Genomic DNA, 14,461 nt, shown 5'->3' with positions numbered 1-14,461 from the left:
AAAAAAAAAAAAGAAAAAGAAAAAGAGCCAGGTGCAGTGGCTCATGCCTGTCATCCCAGCACTTCAGGAAGCTGAGGCAGGCGATCACCTGAGGTCAGGCGTTTGAGACCAGCCTGGCCAACACGGTGAAACCCTGTCTCTACTAAAACTACAAAAATTAGCCAGAGGTGGTGGCGCACACCTGTAATCCCAGCCACTCAGAAGGCTGAGGCAGGAGAATTGCTGGAACCCAGGAGGCAGAGGTTGCAGTGAGCCGAGATTGCACCATTGCACTCCAGCCAGGGCAACAAGAGTAAAACTGTCTCAAAAAAAAAAAAAAAAAAAGGAAAGGAAAAGAAAACGAGTCTGGCATCCTTGGTTCCCCTCTTGCCATGTGATCTTTTTTTTTTTTTGAGACGGAGTCTTGCTCTGTTACCCAGGCTGGAATGCAGGGTGCAATCTCGGCCCACTGCAACCTCCGCCTCCTGGGTTCAAGAGATTCTCCTGCCTCAGCCTCCTGAGTAGCTGGGATTACAGGCGTGGGCCACCATACCTGCCTAATTTTTCCATTTTTAGTAGAGATGGGGTTTCACCATGTTGTCCATGCTGGTCTCAAATTCCTGACCTCGTGATCCACCTGTCTCGGCCTCCCAAAGTGCTGGGATTACAGGCCTGAGCCACCATGCCCGGCCTACCATGTGATCTCTTGATACACACCTGGTCCCCTTCCAATTCCCACCATGAGTGGAAGCAGCACGAGGTCCCCACCAGATGCAGCTGCCCAATCTTGGACTTTCCAGCTATAGAACTGTGGGCCAAATAAACCTCTTTAAAAAAATAAAAAGTAATAAAAAAATAAAAACAACTACTGGCCGGATGCGGTGGTTTACGCCTGTAATCCCTGCACTTTGGAAGGCCGAGGCAGGTGGCTCACTTGGAGTCAGAAGTTTGAGACCAGCCTGGCCAACATGGAGAAACCCTGTCTCTACTAAAAATACAAAATTAGCCGGGCATGGTGGCGCATGCCTGTAATCTCAGCTACACAGGAGACTGAGGCAGGAGAATCACTTGAATCCAGGAGGCGGAGGTTGCGGTGAGCTGAGGTTGAGCCATTGCACTCCAGCCTAAGCAACAAGAGCGAAACTCCATCTCAAAAAAAAAAAAAAAAAAAGAACAACTACCATTCTTAGGTATTCTGTTATTGGAAAACAAAACAAACAAGGATAGTATGATAAACAGAAAACTAATTATTGGTTAAACTGTAAAAATGGCCATCAGATGTAATTTGTAGTTTCATTCTGGGGAACAATAAACTTCAACTTTAGTATTTTCTTTTTAATTTGGTGGCTGAAAATATTTAAATAGTTATACAGTTTTTCTAAAAGACAATACGGGGCTGGGAGCAGTGACCCACGCCTGTAATCCCAGCACTTTAGGACGCTGAGGCGGGTGGATCACTTGAGATCACGAGTTTGAATTCAGCCTGGCCAACATGGTAAAACCCTATCTCTACTAAAAATACAAAAATTAGCCGGGCATGGTGGCAGGCGCCTGTAATTCCAGCTACTCAGGAGGCTGAGGCAGGAGAATCATTTGAACTCAGGAGGTGGCGACTGTAGTGAGCCAAGATCACTCCATTGCACTCCAGCCTGGGTGACAGAGTGAGACTCTGCCTCAAAAAAAAAAAAAAAAAAAAAAAAAAAGACAATATAATGGTGATATCAATGAGACACATGTATGTGCTTTACAAAAAACTGGGTTGTAACTGCAACCTGAGTAAGGAGTATAAATTCCACTAAAGCATATAAACCTTACTGCCAGAGGTTATTTAATATCGAATTAAAACCCAAGGAGCTAGCAAAACTACTCTGTAGAAGTCAAAACCACTCTGTGTTAGAAGTCAGAACAGTTACCTTGGGGAGGGTTAATGATTGGGAGGTAGCACAAGAGAATCTTCTGGGGTGGTGGAAATGTTCTGTATCTTGAACTGGGTGATTAAACAGGCATACACATATAAATTTATCACATTGTACAATTAAGATTTGCAGGCTGGGCACAGTGGCTCACGCCTGTAATCCCAGCACTTTGGGAGGCCGAGGTGAGTGGATTACCTGAGGTCTGGTGTTTGAGACCAGCCTGGCCAACATGGTGAAACCCCATCTCTCCTAAAAATACAAAAAATTAGCCGGGCGTGGTGGCAGGCGCCTGTAATCCCAGCTACTTGGGAGGCTGAGGCAGGAGAATCACTTGAACCCGGCAGGTAGAGGTTGCGGTGAGCCGAGATCGTGCCATTGCACTCCAGCCTGGGCAACAAGAGCAAAAATCCGTCTCAAAAAAAAAAAAAAATGTAAACTTTGTGTAAATTATATTTTAATAAAAAAATGAAAAAACAAAGTAAAACACAAGGGCCTGGAAAGCCTAGTCTAAATGTGTTGAGGTACGTTTTCTAACTCAGAACATGGTCTATATCGATGAATGTTCCATGTGCACTTGGAAAGAATGTATATTCAGCTGCTGTTGGGCAGAGTGTTCTATAAATGTGAATTAGACCAAGCTGGCCGATGGTGTCGCTCAGTTCTTCTGTATCCTGTTGGTTTTCTGTCTACTGCTTCTATTATTGAAAGAGGAATACTGAAGTCTCCACATGTAATTGCAGATTTGTCCATTTCTGCTTCATGTATTGTGTGAAGCTCTGTTGTTAAGGGACATAATACAGGTAGGATGGCTGTGCCTTCTTTGTGAACTAACCTGTTATTATGTAATGTCTTTTTTAATCCCTGGTTATTTCTTTGCACAGAAGAAAACCTTGATATTAATACAGCCACTTCAACTTTGTTTCTTTTTTTTTTGAAACCGAGTTTCACTCTTATTGCCCAGGCTGGAGCACAATGGCACGATCTTGGCTCACTGCAACCTCTGCCTCCCAGGTTCAAGCAATTCTCCGCCTCAGCCTCCTGAGTAGCTGGGATTACAGGAGTCTGCCACCATGCCTGGCTAATTTTTGTATTTTGAGTAGAGGTGGCGTTTCACCATGTTGGCCAGGCTGGTCTCGAACTCTTGATGTCACATGATCCACCCGCCTCAGCCTCCCAAAGTGCTGGTATTACAGGCATGAGCCACTGTGCCAGGCTGCCACTCCAACTTTCCATTGATTAGTGTTAACATGAGGTATCTTCTTCCATCTTTTTACTTTCAGCCTACCTGTATCATTATATCTGAATTGAATTTCTTACAGACAACATACAGTTGGTTCATCATTTTATACCCATCCTGACAATTTCTGTCTTTTAATAGGCGTATTTAGATCATTTGCATTTAACGTAACTATTGGTATATTTGGATTTAGGTTATCATTTTATTTGTTTTGTCTGTTCTTTCTGTTTTACCTTCCTGTTTCCCCTTTCCTGCTCTCCTGTGAGTTGTTTCAACGTTCTTTGAAATTTCATTTTGATATATCTACCTCATCGTAGAGTAGTTGCTCTAGGGATTACAATACATATATACATAATTTTTCAAAATCTACTTAGAATCAACATTGTACCTCTTCAAGAAGAATGTACAAATGTATAGGGTACCTTACTCTCCCTTACTTATGTTGTACTTGTCTTAGATATTACTATATCTACAACCATTAAAACTTGATCAGTTATAATTTTTGTTTTCAACTGTCAAATATATTTTAAAGAACTCAGTAGGGGAAAAATCATCCATTGTATTTATTCCCCAGGTATTTACTATTCTTCATTCTTGATGTACAAAGTTCCCTTCTGTCTAAAGAACTTCATTTAGCAATGACTTTAGAGCAGGTCGGCTGGCAACAAACCCTCTTAAGTTTTTCTTCATCTGATAATACTTTCATTTCACCTTCTTTCTTGATAGGTATTTTCACTGAGTAAAGAATTCTGGGTTGACAATTCTCTCAGAACTTTATTGTATTTTTCAGACGGAGTCTCACTCTGTCGCCCAGGCTAGAGTGCAGTGGCATGATCTTAGCTCACTGCAGCCTCTGCCTCCCGGATTCAAGCGATTCTCATGCCTCAGCCTTCTGAGTAGCTGGGATTACAGGCATGAGCCACCACACCCAGCTAATTTTTGTATTTTTAGTAGAGATGGGGCTCTCACCATGTTGGCCAGGTTGGTCTCGAACTCCCGACCTCAAGTGATCCACCTGCCTCAGCCTCCCAAAGTTCTGGAATTACACACTTTAAAAATGTGCTACTATCGGCTGGGCGCGATGGCTCATAGCTGTAATCCCAGCATCTTGGGAGGCCGAGGGGAGTGGATCACCTGACATCAGGAATTTGAGACCAGCCTGGAAAACACGGTGAAACCCCGTCTCTACTAAAACTAGAAAAATTAGCTGAGCATAGTGGCATGTGCCTGTAATCCCAGCTACTACGGAGGGTGAGGCAGGAGAATTGTTTGAACCCAGGAGGCGGAGGTTGCAGTGAGCCGAAATCGTGTCACTGCACTCCAGCCTGGGCAACAGGAGTGAAACTCTTCCAAAAACAAACAAACAAATAAACAAAAAAAAGCCAGACGCGGTGGCTCATGCCTGTAATCCCAGCACTTTGGGAGGCCGAGGCAGGTGGATCATGAGGTTAGGAGATCGAGACAATCCTGGCGAACACGGTGAAACCCCCTCTCTACTAAAAATACAAAAAAATTAGCCAGGTGTGGTGGCAGGCGCTTGTATTCCCAGCTACTCGGGAGACTGAGGCATGAGAATTGCTTGAACTCGGGAGGTGGAGGTTGCAGTGAGCCGAGATCACACCACCGCACTCCAGCCTGGGCAACAGAGTGAGACTCCATCTCAAAACAAAACAAAAACAAAAAACCAAAAAATGCTACTGTCTTCCACCTTCCATGGTTTCTGATACGGTTTGGCTGTGTCCTCACCCAAATTTCATCTTGAACTGTAGTTCCCATAACCCCCACATGTCGTAGGAGCGACCAGGTAGAGGTAATTGAATAATGGGTATGGTTTCCCCCATCCTGTTATGACAGTGAGCCCTGTGAAGCGGTGCCTTCCACCATGACTGTACGTTTCCTGAGGCCTCCCCAGCCATGTGCAACTGTGAGTCAATAAAACCTCTTTTCTTTATAAATTATACAGGCTTGGGTATTTCTTCACAGCAGCGTGAGAACGGGCTAATACAGCTTCTGATGAGAAATCCACAGTCATTTAAATCATTGTTCCTCTACAGGTAATATGTCATTTTTCTCTGGCTATTTTTAAGATTTTTATATTTAGCAGTTTGACTATGATGCCTCTGTGCATGGATTTCTTTGATTTATCTTGTTGGGATTCATCACTGGATTCACAAGTCTTCCTTATAAGTGTTTGAAGCATTTGAGAGATTTCAGACATATTAAACTCATAACTACAGTTTGAAAGATTATGTAATGGTTTTAAATGTTTGGGGAATTTGATCAGTCAAATCCATGAGCTATTACTCAAAGAGAAGAAATAGCAGTAGTTCTAATTTTTATACAAAAAATATTAATACACGGCCAGGTGTGGTGGCTCACGCCTGTAATCGCAGCACTTTGGGAGGCTGAGGCAGATGGATCACCTGACGTCAGGAGTTCGAGACCAGCCTGGTCAACATGGTGAAACACTGTCTCTACTAAAAATACAAAAATTAGCTGGGTGCGATAGCGGGTGCCTGTAATCCCAGCTGCTCTGGAGGCTGAGGCAGGAAAATCGCTCGAACCTCGGAGGTGGAAGTTGCAGTGAGCCGAGATCATGCCATTGCACTCCAGTGTGGGCAACAAGAGTGAAACTCTGTCTCAAAAAACAAAAAACAAAAAACAAAAAAAAATCCCAAAAATTAATACAGACCCTAGAGACAGTCTGCCCAAGTTCACATGACGGTGCTGCCATTTACTACCAGCCAACCTCAGGCAAGTCACCTACCCTCTCTCCACCAGCTGCCTCCTTAGTAAATGAGGAAGATAATAATAACATCTGCCTCAGAGAGTTTTTGTGAGGATAAAATGAGTTAATATATGTCTGTCCAAGAAACATAGCGAGAAGGAAAAAATAATTTTTTTTTTTAAATTTAAAAAATATTTTAAAGAATAATGTCTGACACATAGAAAGGGCTGTACGTGTACCAACCATTTTTATTATTTTAAAATGAGCACAGAGGCTTAAGTTAGTTAAGTTTTAAAACTTTAATATATTGAATATTGATTAAAACACAAGTATCTGTAAACATTTCTCTTAGACACAAAAGCTGTATCTTGGTCCATAAAAGCCCCCTAACCACAGACAGAATAGAGTCCCATGTGGTAGAAGCCACAACTCAGTCAACTTTGAGTCTCTCACAAAAGTGATGTACTCAATGAACTACAGATATTGACTAAACAGGTGAATCACATTACAGTTCACCAATAGTTGGTGCCAGCCACAACACGGTCAAATAACATCTCCACCAATATCTACAATACACAGAAATGTCTGAGTCCACAGCACTGCAGAAACAGATTGGTCAGGATCCCAGTGCTACAGAAGAGACCTCAGCTAAGAGGTGCATATTCTGGCAATAAGCCAATATTCATATAAATACTTTTCTCATAATAATTTCAAGAGAAGAACTAGAGATTATTCAAAACTTTGAAAAACAGGCATGTGCCTGCTCCTATAAACACTCAGGAAAAAAAATGTCTGCTTTCAAAGTGTTATAGTAAGTTTTAAATACTAAAATGTTCTCTCTTTTTTTTAAGATGGAGTCTCACTCTGTCACTCAGGCTGGAGTGCAGTGGTGTGATCTTGGCTCACTGCAACCTCCACCTCCCAGGTTCAAGCAATTCTCCTGTCTCAGCCTCCTGAGTAGCTGGGACTACAGGTGCATGCCACCACACCCAGCTAATTTTTGTATTTTTAGTAGAGATGGGGTTTCATCATATTGGTCAAGGCCGGTCTTGCACTCCTGACCTCAAGTGATGTTCTCTTTTAAAGTGATGTTAGGCCAGGTGTGGTGGCTCATGCCTGTAACCCGAGCATTTTGGGAGGCCAAGGCAGGAGGACTGCTTGAGCCGAGGAGTTCAAGACCAGCCTGGGCAACATAGTGAAACCATGTCTCTACAGACAAAACAAAACAAAAATCAGCTGGCTGTGGCAGTCATCCCTGAGGTCCTAGCTACTCAGGAAGTTGAAGCAAAAGGATCACTTGAGCCCAGGAGTTTGAGGCTACAATAAGCTGTGACTGTCCCACTGCACTCTAGGCGGGACAACAGAGCGAGACTCTGTCTCAAATAAACAAATAAAGCGATGTTAGATTTTTGGAGGCAGGAAAAAGTTAAAAACACCAATGTTTTTAGTTATATTCCACTTCAGCTAAAGATGGTTTTAAAGTATTGTTTGAGTGAGGTATTATGGCCATATTCTGGCAAATCAGAAGTAAATTATCTCATCCGAGAACACAAGCATGTTAAGCGTCAGCTATGGCTCGTGCCTCCTCAGGTGAAAAGCAAAGCAAGGCTCACCTCGAAGTTGTACTTCCTCATCTGGTTGAGGTGCCGGCAGTACAGATAGAGCATGCCGATGCTGCTGCCCACTGCGATGTAGTCCCCGTTGGTGTCGAGGGCCGTGAGATAGACCACGATAGAGCGGAAACCCTTCTGGATCTTTGTCGGAATGGCATTGAGGAGATAGTACAACGGGCAGAACTCTCTGAATGTAACAGGCTCTGATATCGATGCCATGGCCAAGGTTTCCACAGACAATCTTCACGCAGGAAAAGGAATGTTTATTTGTCATCTAGGGAAACCTGGGGGCTACAGAACAAAGCATTACAATCCTTTCAATGCCTAGTCACATCAAAAAGAAGTATGTTTAATAATGGGAACATGGAACTTTTAGGCAGGTAAACATTATAGCTGGAGTTTAAGTAAATAGAGAAAGTAAACAGGTGTCATGAAGATCACTTTTGAGCATTTGAACTCAAAATGCACTTCAGTATGTTCTGACCTCTATGATTTATGTTGTAGTGAATGCCATGGAGAGGTGGCAAGAATACAAAAAACCAAACAGTTCTTACTCCCGAGTACCTTATGATCTAGACAGGGAGGCAGATGAAACAGTGAAAAGACACAAATCCACAAGTAATGAGGTGATAATATGTGGGTCTCCATGAGAAGAGAGAGAGATCAGTGGGCATTAGAGTGAATGTAGACATGGCTTCACCGAACACATCCTGAACTATGACGCCCACCAGGTTGGACAGGATATGGAAAAGAGAAACAGGAAAGACACTCTAGCAGGAGAACAGTGGGCCAATCTCAGACACAGATATGCTGGCTGTGTTAATGAGATGGTGAAGAACAGGCGCCCTGGGCTGGCTGGATGCCCACAGCCTCCTCAGCGCTCAGAGTCCAGCCACACAGCACCTCACTCTGTTCCACATGGAGACCCACCCACTTAGCACTTTGGCTTCAAAGCTTCCCTTACTAAAGATACGTAACCCTTCCATGCACGCCATCTTTCACAAAATGCTCACTCACTCATTTAATCCTCACCCTACCTTATAAGGCAGGTAGCAACATCCCCAACTTTTAGAAGAAGGGACTGAGGGCTAGAGGGTCATGAGCCTCACTCAAGATCAAACAGCCGAGACTCGACTCTCGGTCTTTTCCCTGCAGTCCTAGGCTCTTGCCAACACCACAGTCACAGCTCTGACAGGCAGGCTGTAACAGCCCAGGCAGATGCTCTGTACCTGATTACACCTGGAGGGATATTTTAGCTCTTCAGGTTCTAAGGAGACTCCCAAGCTTCTCTCATAGAAACTTCTTGCATCATGGATTTATGGTCTCTCTGAACTGTGGGTTTTCTATTTCTACATAGTGGACTGACCAATGCATTGGCTGTTCCGTCCACTTGGAATGTTCTGTCTCTACTGAGTTTTTCCTCCTTCTCAACTGTGCCCTCTTTCATGAGCCATACTTGACTGCTCCTCCCTCCACTGAGTTCTCTCTTTGTCACCTCCCCCTGTTTTACTTTCTCTACACATTCCCTTTCTTCTTCTTCTTCTTTTTTTTTTTTTTTTTGAGACACAGTCTCGCTGTGACCCAGGCTGGATAGCAGTAGCAAGATAATGGCTCACTGAAGCCTCAAGCTCCTGGGCTCAAGGGAACCTCCTGCCTCCACCTCCCACGTAGCTGGGACTACAGGAATATGCCACCACGCCTGGCTAATTCTTTCACTTTTTTGTAGAGATGAGGTCTTGCTATGTTGCCCAGGCTGGTCTCAATCATTGCTCACTACAGCCTCAAGCTCCTGGGCTCAAGGGATCCTCTCGTCTCAGCCTCCCAACGTGCTTGGACTACAGGGTGCCCATAGTCCCGTGCCCGGCCTATCCACACATCTCCTTTCTTTTCTCTGACTGGGTATCTGCCTGCCTGCCACCCCGACACACACACACTAGTCTGTAAGGCCCATAATAGCAGAGCCCATATCTGCCTCACTCGCCCTTCCTTCCCCCACACAGAGAAAAGGGCTAAGCACATCACAGGCATTCAGCAAGTATTTGTTGAATAAATGAATTAATGATGAAATAGGAAAATTTTGCCCAGGAACAGTGGCTTATGCCTGTAATCCTAGTGCTTTAGGGGGCCAAGGTGGGCGAACTGCTTGAGACCAGGAGTTCACAAGCAGCCTGGGCAACATAGCAAGACTCCCACCTCAACAAAAAATATTTTTAAAAATTAGTCAGGCATGGTGCTGCATGCCTTTAGTCCTAACTACTCATGAGGCTGAGGTGGGAAGATCACAATTTTAAAACAAATATTTCATTTTATAAAAGAGGGTTTCACTATGTTGCCTAGGCTGGTCTCCAACTCCTGGGCTCAAGTGATCCTTCCTCCTTGGCTTCCCCAAGTGCTGGGATTACAGGTCTGAGCCACTGCGCTCAGCCAGGAAGATCACTGGAGCCTAGGAATTTGAGGCTGCAGTGAGCTATGACTGTGTCACTGCACTCTAGCCTGAGTGACAGAGTGAGACACTGTCACTTAAATGAATAAATAAATAAAAGGAAAATTTGCAAGGAAGGAATGAGTGACAAGAATGGAAGAACAAAGGGTGTGCTTTCTGGGATCATTTCTATAGCTCATTACTAGAGAAGTTTCTCTGAAAGTGTGAAGCAAAAGAAAAAATATTAAATATAGAATTCTAAAACATGGAATGAAAGAGCAGCAAAACATCTTCTTTTCTTCAATATGACCCCGATTCAATGCTGGAGTAATAGTTCCCTACATCTGTACAGCATATCCAGTTTTCCAAGCACTTTCAGATTCTACTTCCTTTTTTTTTTTGAGACGGAGTCTTGCTCTGTCTCCCAGGCTGGAGTGCAGTGGCACGATCTTAATCTTGGCTCCCTGCAACATCCGCCTCCTGGGTTCAAGCAATTCTTCTGCCTCAGTCTCCCAAGTAGCTGGGACTACAGGCGTGTGCCACCACGCCCGGCTAATTTTTGTATTTTTTAGTAGAGACGGGAGTTTCACTACATTCGCCAGGCTGGTCTCAAACTCCTGACGCCATGATCTGCCCACTGGAGCCTCCCAAAGTGCTGGGATTACAGGTGTGAGCCACTGCGCCCGGCCTTAGATTCCTAGATTTCATCTGATAGTCACAATAGCCAATACAGTGAAGTAGGAAGACAGAATATATCCGTGTATGAGAACTTTCTTAAAGGTAAATAAATAATAATAATAATTGCATTCCTCTGTGATACTTACGAACCCAATCCAACCTCTTTTGCATTAATAATAATGGGAAGAGCTAATGTTTTTACAGATGCTTCTCAACTTAAAATGGGGTTACGTCCCAATAAAACCATCCTAAGCTGAAAATATAAGTAAAAATACATTTAATGCACCTAACCTGCCAAACATCTTAGTTTGGCCTAGCCTAACTTAAATATGAGATTAGAACACTTACGGTAACCTAGAGCTGGGCAAAATCGCCTAACCAAAGCCTATTTTATCATAAAGTGTTGAATATCTCATGTCATTTATTTAATGCCATATTGAGAGTGAAAAACAGAAGGGTTGTATGGTTACCTGAAACACGGTTTCTACTGAATGGTATCATTTTCGTTCAATCTTAAAGTCAAAAAATAGGAAGTTGAAACCTTGTAAGCTGAAAACTGTCTGCACTTAATACAAACTGTTCTTAGCACATGAACCCATTAAATCCTCACCAAAAAGAGAGAGAGAAAAAAAAGACCAAGAAGTAGGCATCATAGTTACTTCCATTTTTTTTTTCCTGCAATCCCCAAACATTAGACATGAATGTTCCTCCACTTGATGGGTGTGGAAATTTCTCATTCTTCTTTCCAAGGCACAGAAATAGCAAAGGCTTTGTTTCCTTCACGAGCGCAGACACACGCACTCATACACACACTGATATGCCACAATTTCTTTAACTCTTTATAACAGTTATAAATGCTCACTATCAAAAATTTGCTTTTTTTTTTTTCTGAGACTCACTCTGTCGCCCAGGCTGGAGCGCAGTGGCATAATCTTGGCTCACTGCAACCTCCGCCTCCCAGGTTCAAGCGATTCTTGTGCCTCAGCCTCCCAAGTAGCTGGGATTACAGGTACCCGCCACTACACCTGGCTAATTTTTGTATTTTTAGTAGAGACGGGGTTTCACCATGCTGATCATGCTGGTTGTGAACTCCTGACCTCAGGTGATCCGCCCACCTTGGCCTCCCAAAGTGCTGGGATTACAGGCCTGAGCCACCAAGCTCAGCCTTGCTGGGATTACAGGTGTGAACCACCATGCCCGGTCTCAAAAATTTGTTAATACAGAAAAGTACAAAGAAGGCCGGGCACGGTGGCTCACACCTGTGAACCCCAGCACTTTGGGAGGCCGAGGGGGGCGGATCACCTGAGGTTGAGAGTTCAAGACCAGCCTGACCAACAAGGAGAAACCCCATCTCTACTAAAAATACAAAATCAGCCGGGCGCGGTGGCACATGCCTGTAATCCCAGCTACTCGGGAGGCTGAGGCAGGAGAATCGCTTGAACCCAGAAGACTGAGTTTGTGGTGAGCCGAGATCGTGCCACTGCACTCCAGCCTGGGCAACAAGAATGAAACTCCGTCTCAAAAAAAAAGAAAAGAAGAAGAGAGGAGAAGAGAGGAGAGGAGAGGAGAGAAGGCTGGGTGCGGTGGGTCACACCTGTAATAATGCCAGCACTTTGAGAGGCCAAGACGGGTAGATCACTTGAAGCCAGAAATTTGAGACCAGCCTGGGAAACATAGCAAGACCCTGACTCTACAAAAAATACAAAAATTAGCCAGGTATGGTGGTGCACAGAGAATCGCTTGAGCCCAGGAGATCAAGGCTGCAGTGAGCTCATTACACCACTGTACTTCAGCCTAGGTGACAGAGTGAGACCCTGTCTCAAAATAAAAGGACAAAGAAGTAAAGAAAAGTCACAATCTCATCATACTGAGATATGCCATATACACAGATAGCTACAGATACACATATATATAAACATATATGAACACTCACAGACTTTTTCACTTAATAAATCCTAAGTATCTTCCATGTCATTAAACATTCCCCTAGAATGTGATTTTTAGCGACTATACTACACAGAAAACTGCAGAGGACACACTGTATGGATAAACCAAAATTTTCTCAACCAAAAGATTTTAATTTCACCATCATAAACAACAGACATATATCCAAGCATATTCTTGGAGTACACTTCAGGAGGTGAAAATGTTGAATTAAAAAAAAAATGTATTGCCAAACTGCCTTGAAGAATATTCCTATCAATTTATGCCTCACACACGCTTTTCCAAAGGACATCTAGAGGCCCATAAGCCACAGCACCCAGATGAGTCAGGACAGCCACGTCTGGGGGCCAGTTGCCCAGGAAGGCCCCAGCGGGCACAAGAGAATCCAAGCTATTTCCCTATCTGGGGGCCTCTGGATGGACTTAGCACCAGGCTTGCCTGTCATTCACCCACCATTCAGATAGGAAGAGCAGGCTGAGGCCAGTTCCCAGCAAAACCGTCCTCCTGGCAGAAAGAGTGTCTAGGACGGGCTGAGGAAGAGGCATAGAGCCACTGTCTCACCGTCCTGCGCTAGGTTTGGGAAAAACAATGCAGACTCAACAAACATTTCTGCTAAGAATTTCTGCTCCTCCTCCTTATCCAATTTTCATCCAAGTCCATGTTCCACCCCACCCAACCCCCAGGTCTCAGACCTACAGCCACAGAACTGACCCTCTTTCCACCAGGGAAGAACTGTACAATGAGTGGCTAATGATACTGAAGTGAAAAAGACCTGAGTTCAAATCCTAATACTCCTAAAATTACCTGAGGAACCCTGGAAAAATTGCTTAACCTCTCTAGATCTCCATTTACCATCTGAAATGGGATTAGTAAAACATACATCCTAGCTATAAACACAGAGTAAATGAACAATGTCAAAAACTCTTACCCATCTTGTATCTTCTACCAGCTGCTTGGGCCATGCTGTCCAAGCCAGAAAAGGGGCATCCTCCCCGATCCCTCCTCCTCTCCTCTCCATGTCCCCAGTTCTCCATTTGGTACATCTCCCACACACTCCAGTGTGTCACCCCTAACTCGGGCCACCACTGCCTCTCACCTACAGCTCTCTCTGGTGCCCAGCTCATCTACCCGCCTCTCCCTTCCCCCATCCACATGGCAAACAGAGGGATTTTCCTGATGTGCAAAGCTGATGTCATCACTCCCTTGCTTAACACTCTGCAGTGGTCCCCATCCTCCTCCTGCTAAAGCCCAAGTGTCGCTGGCTTACAAGAACCTTGGTGATCTGGCCTCTGCCACCCCAGGATCCCTCATCTGTCCTCCAGCCACAATGAACTGCTTCTAATTACAACAGGCGTGACCTCTCATGTCCTGGCCTTCACACCTTCTACTCCCTATCTCTAGAAGGCACTTTTGTATCTGCTTTAGCTGATGAGATCTTCTAGCAAGAAAGTGGAAGTGCTGAGCTCTTCACCAATAAGTATTGCCTAATGTTATTTCCTCCTTTAAAAATCTCATTACCAGCCGGGCGTGGTGGTTCATGCCTGTAATCCCAGCACTTTGGGAGGCCGAGGTAGGTGGATCATCTGAGGTCAGGAGTTTGAGACCAGCATGACCAACTTGGTGAAACCCTGTCTCTACTAAAACACAAAAATTAGTTGGGCATGGTGGCAGGTGCCTGTAATCCCAGCTTCTCAGGAGGCTGAGGCAGGAGAAACGCTTGAACCCAGAAGGCAGAGGTTCCAGTGAACCGAGATTGCACCATTGCATTCCAGTCTGGGCAACAAGAATGAAACTCCGTCTCAAAAAAAAAGTTATTCCTCAGCCAGGCACAGTGGCTCACATCTGTAATCCCAGTACTTTGGGAGGCTGAGGTGGGCAGATCACTTGAGCCCAGGGGTTTGTTTGTTTGTTTGTTTGTTTGTTTTTGAGATGGAGTCTCGCTCT

At 44.3% G+C, this 14,461-nt stretch overlaps 1 protein-coding gene across 1 annotated transcript in view; it reads right to left on the bottom strand.

The window, feature by feature from the left end:
- TECPR2 (tectonin beta-propeller repeat containing 2) overlaps positions 1 to 14,461 on the bottom strand; it is a 135,489-nt gene that overhangs the window by 113,692 nt on the left and 7,336 nt on the right. Inside the window, exon 2 of the mRNA XM_017851491.1 lies at positions 7,474 to 7,764. Coding sequence (XP_017706980.1) covers positions 7,474 to 7,692 — 219 coding nt within the window. The 5' untranslated portion in view covers positions 7,693 to 7,764. The remainder of the gene's footprint in view (positions 1 to 7,473; positions 7,765 to 14,461) is intronic.

Source organism: Rhinopithecus bieti, unplaced genomic scaffold, assembly GCF_001698545.2.
Source record: "Rhinopithecus bieti isolate Rb0 unplaced genomic scaffold, ASM169854v2 scaffold_34310, whole genome shotgun sequence".
NCBI lineage: Eukaryota > Metazoa > Chordata > Mammalia > Primates > Cercopithecidae > Rhinopithecus > Rhinopithecus bieti.
The sequence above is the reverse complement of the archived record's forward strand: the minus strand, read 5'-3'. Positions and strand labels throughout refer to the sequence as shown.